We start from the raw sequence: 14,559 nt of genomic DNA, 5'->3' as shown, positions 1-14,559 counted from the left end.
TCATCACACTCACTCACAAATTTTTTTCACTCTCTCAAACTGAGAACATTTTGTAGAATAAAGCTCTCATTACTTCACTTTTATTAACTTTACTCTCATACTCCATTTTTACGTTTTAACACAATCCAAAACTTCTTTTATAGTTACTTTTATATTTTTTTATTCCCCCAGCACAAAATGTCGCTGACGTTTTGTGAAAACGTCACTAATGTTTTTACTTTTTTGTAATACGTCAACGACGTTTTGACCGAAAAATAATTTAAAAACATATCTTCAAGCAAAATATCGCTGACGTTTTTCTTTGTGACAATTAAAAAATAAATACATATACAATATGTCGCTGACGTTTTGCCCATAATAAAATAAATTTATTTTATACAATACGTTGCTGACGTTTTCTCCATACAAAATTTTTTAAAAAAATTTATGCAATCCGTCGATACCGTTTTGCTTTGTTTATTAAAAAAAAAAAAGTCACCTTCCCACAAAACGTCTTAACGTTTTGTTTCTTTCAAAAAATTAAAGCAGGCTCATAGCAGAGTAATATACAATACCAATCAAATATCATTGAATAACACACATTAATTTATAATATACAAAAAACTGAACCCATGTAAGTAATGTTTGTTTTAAAAATTAGAAAATATTAAAATTTAATATTATATTTAGTAATTTGAGATTAAAAATAAAATTTTAATTTTTAAATATAAAATTTTAATTTTTTCAGTATTTTCAAGAAATAAGAATATAAAAAATTGAAAATTCTAAAAATTAAAATTAAAATTTTAATAATATTTTTTTAATAATTAAAAATATTTTAATAAATATTTTTATTTTATATTTATATTTATTTTAAATTAAATATAATATTAAAATATAACTTATTTTTATATATTTTATATTAAATATAATATAAAATTTAATTTAATCTTAATTTTTTTTATCTCTGTATTTTATTTTTATCTCTCAATCTTAATCTCTCCTTTAAATATAGTAAAGACACTACCGAGAGATGTACAAAAATCTAATAATCATCGTATGAATTATGAAAGGTTAAATTTATTAAAATATATATTACTCTAATACTTGTTGTCAAATATCTAGCTATCAATTATAATAGGAAAGAAAATGGTCTACCTTATGACTTATGAGGGAGGATGTTGTTCTTAAAACAATAATTAAGCTCATTTTAATTTTATTTAATATTTAAAAGGATATTTTTTAAAATATTGAAAAATTATCATTTTAGGTCAATGATCATAAACCTTCGAGTATTCGTCTTTTGCAAATTAACACCTAATTCTGATTCTATTTTTGATGAATAATTCTTAATTCTATTTAAATTCACTTTTTGATGGTTATTACTGCATATATATGACGCTCCTAAAAATTAAAACTTAAGAAATTATACTCACCATGCATGTTCTTTCATGTTATGTACACTGAATTTTAACATTTATAATAGTAAAGTGGGAGAAAATATATATATATATATATATATATTTCTTGCATTTTTTTACTAGACTTTTTAATAACTTTTTTATTATTTTAAAAATTATTTTTGTCAAATAAAATAGTTTTTATTTTTAATAAATATATTAAATAAAATTCTCAAAAAATTTTATTTCAAAATAATTAAATCTTTTAAAAGATATTATTATAAAATAAATAATTCCCTTTTATAAAAAAATAACTTATCTCAAAAGCTTCTAAACAATAAATATTTATCCAATTTAAAATTTTTAAAAATAAATTTAAATATTTAGTCTACAATATATTTCAATTTACTATATTTCTTGTTATTTAATACAACAAAAATATTTATGGCTGATGTATCCATTTTGTTTCCATACTCTCTCACTAAAGTACTAAACACTTGGTTAACATTATCCTCTAAAACCAAAATAAAACAGTATATATCTAAATTAGTCTCTAATAAATTTTATATAAGAAATTTTTGTCGTTAATAAATTTTATATTTTTTTAAAAAATAATTGAGAATTACTTTTATGAGATAATTTAATTTTTTATCCCTTATAATAAAATGTTTGATATACATATTAGACAAATAAATTTATAATAAATTTTATTATAAAATAATTTAATTTTAAATTTTACTAATTTGTGTTTTAAAAATATAAATTAAGAACATAATAAAAAAAATATTTTATTAAAAATTATTAAAATATAAATTTTATATTTTTAATACATCAAAAATTTTAAAAAATTTATATTATTATATTTTTAAAATATAAATCAACTTAATTTTTAATAAATATTATTATAAAATAAATTATTTTTGTTTAAAAAGTTAATCTATCACAAAAACTTGTTAATGGTAAATTTTTTTAAAAAATTAAAATATTCAATTTAAAATGTTTTAAGGATTAATTTTGATGCTTAGTGAAAATAAAATTAGTGCCTTTAACTCTTTATGGAGCAGGCTCTCTGCCCAAAGCTCCATTGTCCCTGTCTGCTACTATTACTGCTTAGTACTTACTACTCCTTCCTCCTCCTCAAAAACAAAAGTACCATTCCCAACCACTCCTTTTACCTCTTCCCCTTCCCCTTTCTCTTCTTGTCTCTGCTCCATTAAACACACTATGGTAGTTTAGATTCAACTGGTTTCAACCAGAGTCAAAAAAATATCTACCTCTGAACTGTGAAAGAAGAATGGCTTAGACCCCAAAAAGAAAGTGCCTTTGAGCCACACTTCGAGGCTACTTTTTCCAGAACGAGAACCACCCTTCACTGAGACACACTTTTCTGCATACCATTTTTTTTTTTATTAAACAGCAAAAAAAGAAAAAGCAAGGAGCTTTAGTCTTGTGCGGAAGCAAGTTGATCTCTTGAGGGAAGAAGGAAGAAGAAGAAGAAAATGGGGTGCTGCCATTCGAGGATAGAAAGAGAAGAGACAGTGTCACGTTGCAAATCAAGGAAGCGTTACATGAAACAGTTTGTTCAAGCAAGACACGCTTTTTCCGCTGCGCATGTTATGTACATTCGTTCGCTTCGTGCCACTGGTTCTGCTTTGCTTCAGTTCGCAAACGCCGAAACTGAAACCGTTGTTTTTCACCATCTCCACCACCACCTTCCGCCGGACCCTCAGCCTATTCTCCCCTCTCCTCCGCCGCGGGCTCCGACTCCGATGCCGCCTCCTCCGCCTCCCATGAGCCCGAGCTCCGACACTTGGACGACGTCAATGACTGCATCCCCTCTTCCTCCGCCGCCTCCTCCGCCGCCGCCACCGACTTCCGGTTGGGATTTCTGGGAGCCGTTCATGCAGCAGCAGCAACAGGCGCCGCCGCCGCCGTCTTCGAGGTCGGCGACGGAGGAGGAGTGGGAGGCGGCGACCACCACGACGGGGTCGGAGGTGGTGGTTATGGCGGGGGGAGGCGGTGGTGCGGCGGCAAGCGTGACGGCTCCGCCGTCGATGGTGAGTGGGTTCTCGAAGGGAACACAGAGCGAGCTTGCAATGGTGGTTTCAAGAAACACGAAAGATCTGGTTGAAGTTATAAAGGAGCTTGATGAGTATTTTCTCAGAGCCGCTGATTCTGGTTCACAAGTTTCGTCGCTGCTTCAAGTTCCAAGTTCTGGTTTTTCTCATCAGAACAAAGGAAGTAAGAATCACAAGCATCTAACAAAATTTGGGCTTCTTTTATTCTTATTTATTATTCGCATTGATTGTTCAAGTTGGTCTTTTTTTTTTTAAATGAACTTTTCTGAATTTTGAAGGTTGTATTTTGTTGTGCTTGTTGTTTGTTTGTTTGATCCTAGGTAAAGTGTATGGTTATGGATGGCCGTCGCTATTGACATGGAGTTCGAGTCCGAAGCTGAATGGATTTGGCAAGTTGGCTGAGGAAAATCCTCTTTCTGTGGGTGGTTTTGGGGGTAATACTGTTGGCAGTGGCGGCGGCGGCAGTGGTGGTCACTGCTCAACTGTGGAGAGGTTATATGCATGGGAGAAGAAATTGTACCAAGAGGTTAAGGTATGAAAATAGATTTTCAGTCAACTTCTTTAGATGTTTAAATAATTAAAAGGAAAAAGAAAAGTAGATGAAAATGATGAAGATTTCTCTTTTTTGGAGCATAAACTTGATGTGGGTCTGGCCATCCAATAGGACTTCTCTTTAGTCTATTTTGTGCATTTCCCTTTTTGGTGTCAAAGGCAACATTGATAACAGGAAAACCTCTCTAATAATATCTAAAATCAGTTGAAGAGGAAGTCCTGATTTCATATTAGATTGATTGATTATGTGATGATTTCCGCCTAATATCCGGGGACGCAACGGTGTCAATTGATTCATGTATCCGATCCCAAAAAGTGGGACAAGACTTTGTTCTTCTTGTTGATTTAACTTCGCATTGTTGGGTGCAGAATGCTAAGATAATAAAGATGGAACATGAGAAGAAGGCAGCACAGCTAAGGAAGTTTGAGTTGAAGAGGGCTGACTATGTGAAGACGGAAAAGACGAAGAAAGAGGTCGAGAAGTTAGAATCGCAGATGATGGTTGCCTCGCAGGCCATTGAAACCACCTCCTCCGAAATCATCAAATTAAGAGAAATAGAGCTCTGCCCTCAACTCATTGATCTTGTCAAAGGGTTAGTCTTCTCATTTTTTCTGATTTAGTATATTTGAGAGTCCATTTCAACTTTATCCCTAGATTTTGAGTCTGTAGAGTCTAGCGTGGAGTCGTAGACTTGTAGAACTATCAAGCACTGAGAAGAGATTGCATGTTGTTGCCATTGAAATTCTTTATCTCAATTCTCATGGAGTCAGGGGAGAGGGTTGAAAAGTCAACTGCTAGGATCAGTATCAGTAATAATACATAGTCTTATTTTGTGCTTCTCCCTTGACCATGATAAGTACTGTGTGTACCGTTGTCTCTTTTTTAATCAAACTTAAAATCATCGCATATATTGCTTCTAAATCCCTTATCATTATGTAGTATATGAATAAGATGGGATGTTATTTATTTTTGTATTTTATTTGATTAGTTTTACTTTGACAAGAAGTACCATGCCAATAACTGTGTGTTTGAGGATTAAGAATGTTGTACCACTGTTCCTACTAGGTTGATGATTCATTTCACAATGACGTAAATTATATTACAGAGTGGAACATTTTGATTAAGGAAAAATTTTAAATAGAATTTCTAATATCCATTTCACCTAGTTCTCAAATGAGATAATAAGATCTCTTGAGATGATTGTTACCCATGTTAAGAAAAATGCTCGCATGTTGTTATCTGATTTGAGAATCAGAGAAAATAGATATAGATATAAGAAACTTGATCTTACTCTTTTCCTTTGATTATTATGGAGTTATTACTCTCACTCAGAATCTGGTGTGTCCTACATTGGCAGATTGATGTGCATGTGGCGGAGCATGTATGAATGCCATCAAGTTCAAAAGCACATAGTTCAGCAGCTGGAATACATCAATACCATACCATCGACTACCCCAACGTCCGAGATTCATCGGCAGTCGACTCTTCAGCTTGAGGTTGAAGTACAGCAATGGCACCAATCCTTCTGCAACCTCTTCAAGGCTCACAGAGATTACATCCAATCCCTCACAGGCTGGCTAAGGCTCAGCCTTTTCCAGTTTGGCCGAACCCCACTGAGCAGAACTACCGAGGAGTCAAAGATATATGCCCTCTGTGAAGAATGGAACCTTGCTGTTGATCGCATACCGGACAAGGTCGCATCTGAAGGAATTAAAAGCTTGTTGACTGTTATTCATGCAATTGTAGTTCAACAGACAGAGGAGCATAAACAAAAGAAGAGGTCAGATTCTGCATTCAAAGAGCTCGAGAAGAAGGTTGTTCAGCTTCGATCTCTTGAGTGCAAATATGGTCCATACTCCATTTCAGAGTCCTCTGGTACCATGCGGACCAAGGACCCCGTCAGCCAGAAGCGTGCTAAGGTGGAATCTTTGAGAGCGAAGGCCGAAGAAGAGAAGACTAAACATGAAAAGGCAGTGAGCGTAACACGGGCGATGACATTGAACAACTTGCAGATGTCATTCCCCCATGTTTTTCAGGGAATTGTGGGATTTTCAAATTTGTGCACTGAGGTTTTTGAGTCTGTATACAACAAGGCCAAAGCTGTTGGACAGGAACATGAATTGAAAAGAATATTGCCATAGGAGAATTGACATGGATGTATAGATGATCCCCTTGCAAAACATATCTATAAATTGTACTTACACCCAGTAATATTATCGTGAAGGCAAATGAAAGAGTGCAATGTAATTTCACTCAGTATTTTTGTATGACTCATTTTAGTGCTGAATCCTCATAGCAGTGGAAGCAGAAGCTGCTAAGTTTGCTGGGCAAGGGAGCTGAATGAACTTCGGCTTAGGATTTCACTTGGTTTGATTACATTGTGCTGTTTATATAACACACTTGATAAATGTTGAAATTAGGAGGAAAAGTTTGTAACCATGGTTTTGCTTTCCTTTTAGGATATGCTTATGTTGAGTGAATGCAACATGCTTCTTAAGCTAAGTCGAGGCATTATTTGGAATCAGAAAAAGTTAAAAAATTCACAATGCATTAGACGACCAAATTATCAACTCCAATTTTACTATGGTTGCCTATATTTTGGTCATGCAAACTTTAATATATTAACACTAAAAGATCAGCAATATTGTGATCAAACTGTTTATAATTTTGTAACACCTAGGATTAAGCTGTGATCAAAGTAGTCATTTCCTATTGGATGCATTAGCACATTTGCTACGCAACCATGTTAATCTTTTATCGTCTTTGAGAGACAAAAAGATCTCCCTTAAAATAGGTTTGCTGAAGAGATCTAAAGCGGCAAAATATAGTTGTTGATCAACACCTTGCATCAAATCCAAGTCCTTAATACAGTCAGCCATACTATATCTAGCATTATATTGCTCTATGGCAGCTGCCCTCATCTTTGAAGCTGCAGCCATCTCCAATATCGCTTCTGTGATGGCATCGTTCATTCCTTTTCGCCCTCTTTTGCGGTTGGAAGTTGCTGCAGCAGCAGGTGTGCTAGGTTGAGGTGTTTCAGGATCATTAGCATCATCCTCATCCTGTGATCCGGACGAAGACTCTTCTTGATGCATCCTCAAGGGCTGTGGACAAAGAGGTCTAGGAGTATGATCAACCTCGGATACAGTTAAAAGCTCATGCTTGCCATTAGTTGCTGGCTCAGAGAATATTGTGCATAGTTCTTTGAAGATTGGGCAGCCACTGGTTCTTAGTGTCTCAGCATCAGCATGTTTCTGTAATTCCAAAAACAGTGAATCAAATGTTTTCATCAAGAACAGAAAACATAAGTAAGGAACTCACCTTGATGTATTCAGCCCAAGTTTCATCACTGGCAGTTATAGACCCTGTGGCTTCATCCCAACTAAAATCACTTTGATCAAGAATGGATTTTACAGTAGAATACTGCCTCCTCAACACTGAATATCTGTTCTTGAGTTGTTCCTTGTCCCATTTCAAGCCTGTTTTGTTGTAAAATCCATCACAAATATATTTCCATGCTTTCTTGTTGAATAAGTTGTTGTGTTTGTTCCCTTTTTGTACTTGATCAACCATCAGCTCTGCAAGTATCTTGGTGAGTGACGTCGTCCACCTCGCCCTTGACTGTTCCTGCTGCTGAGCCTCCAGTCTTTTTGATCTGGTAACATGACCTGCCATCTACAGTCACACACACATGCATGAGAATGTCAATAACAAGACTATGAATAATGAACCTATGTTTATCAATAACTGACAGAATGCAAGTCTATGTATATCACCAACTGAAAGAATGCAAGACAATAACAAATATTTCAAAACATAAATTCCATTGCCATAATTCATTGACACCTTGAAATCAATGAAAAAGGCCAATTGCTCCACTTTTTTTTTTAAGTAACCTAATTATAACTGATGATAATTCCTGTATATGAAGTCAAAAGCTCTCCAATACATGAAGTGATTGATCAACAAAAAGTGCAAACAATTCAAACATGCCAATTCACTAGGCAAGCATAGCAGACAACATGAAAGGGGGAAAAGACAGAAACTTTACACCATTCAAAAGCAAGGGTAGCAAATGCATATCGAGTCACGCATTATATTCTGATAGAATCATGATTTCGAATAAAATAATTTAAGAAAAAAATGTTTCTTTTTTTCCTATTGAAAACCCTAAAGCAGAGGGAAGAAAGTAAAATTACCTTAGAGAGAAACCCGCGATCTTCCCATTACGATGAGATTACAACAATGGAGGACGCGCTGAGAATCATGGAAAACAAAAACAAAACCCGTTTGCGAAGAAGGGAAACTCCAAACAAGCCACTTGGGCAAAGTAAATTTCTTTAATGATGATTTCTTAAAAGATATAAATTAAATTAAATTAAATGATCATATTAAAATAATTTAATTAAAATTAAATTTGGATAATACAATTAAAATTAAGTAAAAATTTATGTACAATTATCTTCGTATTAAATTTATAATTAAAAATTGTTAAATAATAATTTAATCAAATTTATTAAATAATCTAATAATTTTTAATTATTAACTTTACATTAAAAAAATTATACGTAAGTTTTTACATTAAGACTAAAATAAGTGATAATATTTCTGAATTCTAAAAATGAATTCAACAATCAATATATCAAAATCAAAACCATAATTGAAAAGTGGTAATGGACAACTTCATCTATATTATATTTCCATATTTGTATTTCAATCATAAAATTTAGATATATCCTTCCATATATAATAATAATAATAATAATTTATCTTTCATGTTCATAAATTATTTTTGTTTAATTTTTATATTAATTTAAAAACTCATAAATCATCTAAATTATATTGTGTAAAAAAAAACTTAAATCAAAATCAACTATTAATATAAAATATACATTAAAATGAGTTAAACAATATATATATATTTATACATCTAATTTGAATTACAGTTTGGCGTGCAAATAACATTTTCTATGAACATATTCACGAGAAATTCATACATTTATTCATGAGAATTTAATTTGTTGATATATTTGCGGTGATGATTTCTTTTCCCCTCCATTTTCCAGTTATATGGATTCATGAAAAGGCACAAACCTTTGCACTGTTTTGCAAACCAACGTGACTCTCCATTAATAATATATCACGATCAACCATGATGATGATGATGATCACACCAATAAAATTCTTTAATGGATAATTGCTACCATCTTCTACTCTTTAGTTTGCTCTCTTTCTCATTAGGATGTGAGTCATGGGGTTGGTTTTCATCATCAACATCATTTAGTAAAGAAGAAACTTTTCCCAACAAAGGCAGCACTACTATAGGTTCTGTTGCTGAGTTCTCCATGGAAGGCTTCCATGACAGCAAAGGAGTGAAGTTGGTAGAGAATGCTAAGAACAAAATGGTTGACTCTAACTCATGTTGGCTAAATGCTTATCAGCATCTCTTTGCAGGGTGTTCTGAGATTCTTGCTGACAATGAGAAAAGGTCAAGACTTGCATGGCATCTTAGTGACTGCTTTCAAAGGGACTCTGGTAGAACACCCTTTGAGAAATGTCATCCAAAATCTCCAATGGCTAAATGTCTAAGAAACTTGGATGATCTTGCTCATAAGGTTTACCTTGAATTTTACTTGGAAACAAATTCCATTTGTCATCAGTTACAGTTAAGTGCAATTTCTCATACATTATCAATTTGTCCTATATTTTTTTAGTGTTTTTGTTAGTGTCTCATGATCTTAAACCAAATAAAATAAAATAGTGATAAGATAGAAAGCTTGAGACTTTATCATTGTATCTAATATCTCTAGTTTTTGAATTGATGAAAAATATTAGACAAGATATGTTGCATTGTGTCTTCTCAAGTTGTATTTGACACGTTTGAGTGATAATTAACCAATGTTTTGTACCCCATTGTTTCTTTAGGGCTTATGCATTTAAGCATGAAACTGAAAGGCTTGTGACAGAACTGAAAAGTTCAGCACAGTATGTGGAGGATAAGTTAGATAGCATGGATGAAAAATCAGAACGTCTTTTACAAAGTTCAAACCAAATTCATGATTCCCTAAATTCAATAGATGTATATACTCAACAAGTTGCTCACACTGCTAAAAGTTTGGAGAATCATGTAGATATTGTATTGAGGCATTCAGAAAGTGTTTATGAGCAAACCAAGAAAATTTCAGCATCACAATTACAATTGAAGGAGGGACAAGAAGGTATGAAGAGGAATTTGGAAGATGGGGTGGCAATGATCAAGGACTCTTACATTCATTTGGAGCAAGAAATTGACAAGTTAAGGGATGATGCCATTGAAATTGAGAAAGAGGTTATAAAACTTGGAGATGCTATGTCAACAAAGATGACAATCTTACAAGAAAAGGCTGAAGATATTGGGAATATGGCTGGAAAATCCTTAGATAAACAACAATTAGTTCTAGATGGACAATCCATGGCATTGAAGAGTCTAAATTCTCTATCAGAGTTTCAATCCAAAGCAATGGAAGAGAGCAGGTAGATAAGTTTTCAAATGTGAATTCAAGGAAATTTTTGGAAACTATTCTTACTTTGTTTATCATACTGCAGAAAATCCTTTGAGCACTTTGCTGAATATGGACATAAGCAACATGAAGAGTTGATTCAGAGGCAGAAGCAGATTCAAGGACTTCATGATCATTTAATGGAGAATTCTAAAACAATATTGGCTGCTCAGGTTGGCAAATTCTTAGAGTTAGAATATAGAAACTATGTAGTTATTCCCATTCCTTATATCAATGTTCATATTTACTTTTTCATCTACAATTCTCAATTTTTATTCTGCAGGAATCCTTTGAATCAAAGCAAGCAAGCATGTTTCTGGCTTTAGACAAGCTTTTTGCTCTGCACAATGCAATGTTGCTTGAATCGCGAGGAATCAAGGCTTTCTTCGTCTATTCCATATCGAGCTTTGTCATCTATATGTTAACTAGTACAAAACAAACATACAATGTTAGGCCACGGTTATACATAGGTATGTGATCAAGCCTTAGTTATGTGTTTTTCTAGTCTAGACTCTAGAAATTTAATTGATTGATTCTAAGTTCTTGGCTAAATGTGAATGTGATTGGTTAATTTCAGGACTTTGTGGCACATTCTTCATTGAAGTATCCATTTTTCGATTTGCTTATGATAACATTGAGCAACAAACCTTGATTGTGAATATGGTTAGATCATTCTTCATGGCAGTTGCTGTAATACAACTTCTATATGCAGTTTTCACATACAGGTGATTAATATTTACAAAGAACAATGTTGGGTATTTATACAAGACTAATCTTGATCCAATAACTTGAATCTGAAATTTTGTAGGGATTATGAAAAATTGAACCATGAGTTGCTACTAACTCTGGTTGAAAAGGTTAACGGCATGCAAATGCAAAAAGAGTTGTTGGATGAAGACAGTGATATAGATTGGCTTCAGTGGATAAACACTGATTTATCAGATGATGAAGATTGTCTTGATGATCCTAGCTATACAATTCCAGAACAAATTGGAGAGTATTCAATCACATCTTCTTCAGATATGAGATATAATCTCCGTCGACGCAGTCACAGTCGCTCACCTTGATTGAATTTGATCCACAAGCAGTGCTAGTTTGTATAGAGAATTTTAGAACTTCATCATTCAAGAATTATCTATCTATATGTATAAGACTTGAATTTGATGCAGAAATACATGTATACATTCTATGATTTAGATTTTAGAGTTATGTACATAAAAGTATAAACAAGTTTAAGTTGATTACTAGTTTTTTCACCGTGAAAGGTAACAACTTAAAAACCAAGTATATTAAAATTTAAAATGCACTACTCATATGAAATTGTTAGTATTCGAAGATGAGGAATGTTAGCAAAATTTATTATTATTATTTATTATTATTTAGTTATTAATATTTAAAAGTATAAGATAAAATATGTTGTTAGATTATTAAATTAAAAGTACTATACCAAAAAAATTGAGTTGATAGCTAAGTAATAACTAAAAACAAGTCTCCTAGTATTTTTCTTTGAAAACAACCGTTAAAATATTAATACGATATTAATTATATTAAGTAGTTTAATCAAATATGTCGATTGGTCTAATAGTTTTCGGTTATCATTTTTATGTAATTACTAGTGTATGTTCCCGTGTCCTACACGGAATAATACATAAAATTATATAAAATTTTTTATTAAAATTTAAACAAAAAATATACATAGCAATTATTATTATAAATATTTTACTACTTAAAAATATTAAAAATAAGTAATATTTATTTTAATCAATTTAAATTTATTGAATTGTCATCTCATTTGTCCGCTTAAGCAGGTATTTGGAGTTCGAATCTCGTCTTGTGTATATCACATTCCATTAGTTAGCGACAGACCCTTAATAAATAGAGCATCAATGTGTGGTAGATTAATTCTCGACTTGCCAAGTTAGGAAATCCATAAAAAAAAATTGTATTTGTCTTTAAAATAGATTAATTTTTCATTAATAGAAATACTTATGAATTTTTGTCTTGGTTGAAATTTACTTGGGCCAATTTTATTTATTACTATCATATTCATTCTTGAAATAAAAATAATATGATCAACATTGTTACTTGTTAAAATTTTACATTTTATGAAATAATTTTTAAATTTTCAAATTCATAAACTTATGTCATTACAAAAGTTATTAGATCGATTAATATATTTTGGTAATATGGTGTATCGAAACACCATCGTTAAGTATTAGTTAGTGTGAAAAGAAATTGATAACAACTTTTGTTATTAAATATATAATTTATTCTATTGAAAAATAAATTAATATTTTCTAAACTTGTAAATATATTTTCTTCTAATTTTTTACACTATTTTATTTGACAATATTTACTATTAAAAAATAGCAAATGACCATACTATCTTACAACATATATGATGTACAAAGTAATTTCTTATCTTAAAATTAATTTTGGTTAGTGAGATAAAATTTAAAATATTTTTCTTATTTTCTTACTCAAATTTAAATTTAAATTTAGAATTGATTAACAATTCATCATTTTTTTAATTTAAATAAAAAATAAATTGGTTAGATACAAAATATTCATCATTTAATAATTTCAATCATTTAAATTTTAATTACCAAAAATTGGATTAAAAATTAATTATAAACTTAATAATCGATAATATATATATATATATTTTAGTACGTAAATAATAATATCCAATATATTGATTATTTATTTTTTTTTACAGAATTAATGTATAATCTATTGAGGATTGATTTATTATCCAAATTTTTTTATAAACTTTGTAATATGTGAAAATAGTAATCTTATTTTTTATTATTATTTAAAAAATTCTTTATAATTTTTTAATTATGTAATTAACTTAATTAATAATCTTTATTATTGCTTTTATACTAAAAAATGTCGATGTATACTATTTACATATTTTTTCACTACTAATAAATAAATAAATATTTGCACTATTATACTTATTGTCTTAGATGATAACTTAAGTTATTTATTTTGTATGTTAAATTTGTTAAATGTATGTTAAGATGAAAAATTAAAATTGTTCAATATATTATATAAATAGTCATTACAAAAAAAAAAAAATTATATATCATATATAATAATCCTTGATATATATAGTGTCATGTATATATTAAGATTCTCTATTTTAATTATGTGAGTGATTATTAGTATTTTCACTTTTTCGTTACATTAGAAAATAATATTTAAAACTAAAAAAGAGATAATTAATTTTTTAAATTTGAATTAAAAAATGTCTTGCAAATATATCTAACTTTTACATATACTAAGTGTTATAATATTAAATAGTATAGTATTTGCTATAACAATGATTCAAAATATTAATTTAAGATATATTTGGGCCTAGTAAGACCCTCAACTAAAATCTATTGTTAGAGTCCCAAATCTGACTTAGGTTCATTACCTTAAAGGCCCAATGCAGATGAAGTCCACGCGTCCCCTCTTAAATCAGCTCAGATTGGATCTCTGTTGCTAGTTAGATATGATAATGAGGATTCAGGTAAGCGTGAGAAACCCACTTTCCATCCCTCATTCCTATTTAAAAAAATGTCCGCGTTCTTTCTCCGTCATTGCAAGTTCTTATTTAATTATCCCTCAGAGAACGTAGATCTCTTCGGGTATCTACGAATATTCTTTGAAAATTTTTTAAAAAATTAATACAAAAAGACATAATATAATAAATCATAAAATAATCAATTCAATATAATTCAACACAATTTATAACATATTTGTTATGAAAAATAACATTTTAAAAGGAGAAAACATAAAAAAAATCCAACATAATAACATAACATAATTTTTTAGGACGATATTGAGTGACGTAGTGACGGACTTGATGAGAGGTAGAGAAAGTAAGTTAGAGAGAGAGAGGATCAAGGCTAAGAATGAGCCTGAAAGAAAAAGGAAAAATTCGAATTGGAGGCCGAAATTAGGGTTACTAAATTCAAGAAATGGATTTACGTATATATAAATTAGGATAAATTAATAAT

At 30.9% G+C, this 14,559-nt stretch overlaps 3 protein-coding genes across 3 annotated transcripts; 2 read left to right on the top strand and 1 right to left on the bottom strand.

The window, feature by feature from the left end:
* The first annotated feature begins 2,441 nt into the window (after positions 1-2,441).
* Positions 2,442-6,446, top strand: LOC107639991 (pyridoxal-phosphate-dependent serine hydroxymethyltransferase, putative (DUF632)). The gene is made up of 4 exons (XM_088487880.1): positions 2,442-3,620; positions 3,778-3,989; positions 4,379-4,602; positions 5,368-6,446. Exons 1-4 carry the CDS (start codon positions 2,879-2,881, stop codon positions 6,149-6,151), a joined length of 1,962 nt encoding a protein of 653 aa, XP_088344006.1. The 5' UTR covers positions 2,442-2,878; the 3' UTR covers positions 6,152-6,446.
* A 130-nt stretch (positions 6,447-6,576) lies between these two features.
* Positions 6,577-8,349, bottom strand: LOC107642562 (L10-interacting MYB domain-containing protein). The gene is made up of 3 exons (XM_016345956.3): positions 8,210-8,349; positions 7,332-7,685; positions 6,577-7,264 (listed from the first exon to the last, which is right to left on the bottom strand). The coding sequence occupies exons 2-3, from the start codon at positions 7,683-7,685 to the stop codon at positions 6,713-6,715; spliced, it is 906 nt and encodes a 301-aa protein (XP_016201442.1). The 5' UTR covers positions 8,210-8,349; the 3' UTR covers positions 6,577-6,712.
* Positions 8,350-9,199: 850 nt separating this feature from the next.
* On the top strand, positions 9,200-11,616 carry LOC107639990 (protein GAMETE EXPRESSED 1-like). The gene is made up of 6 exons (XM_016343541.1): positions 9,200-9,675; positions 9,936-10,523; positions 10,596-10,722; positions 10,833-11,019; positions 11,127-11,274; positions 11,358-11,616. Exons 1-6 carry the CDS (start codon positions 9,200-9,202, stop codon positions 11,614-11,616), a joined length of 1,785 nt encoding a protein of 594 aa, XP_016199027.1.
* Positions 11,617-14,559: the final 2,943 nt, after the last annotated feature.

This window comes from Arachis ipaensis, chromosome B5, assembly GCF_059453495.1.
Source record: "Arachis ipaensis isolate K30076 ecotype BB chromosome B5, ASM5945349v1, whole genome shotgun sequence".
Classification (NCBI taxonomy): Eukaryota; Viridiplantae; Streptophyta; class Magnoliopsida; order Fabales; family Fabaceae; genus Arachis; species Arachis ipaensis.
This window is presented reverse-complemented; position numbering and strand designations above follow the sequence as displayed.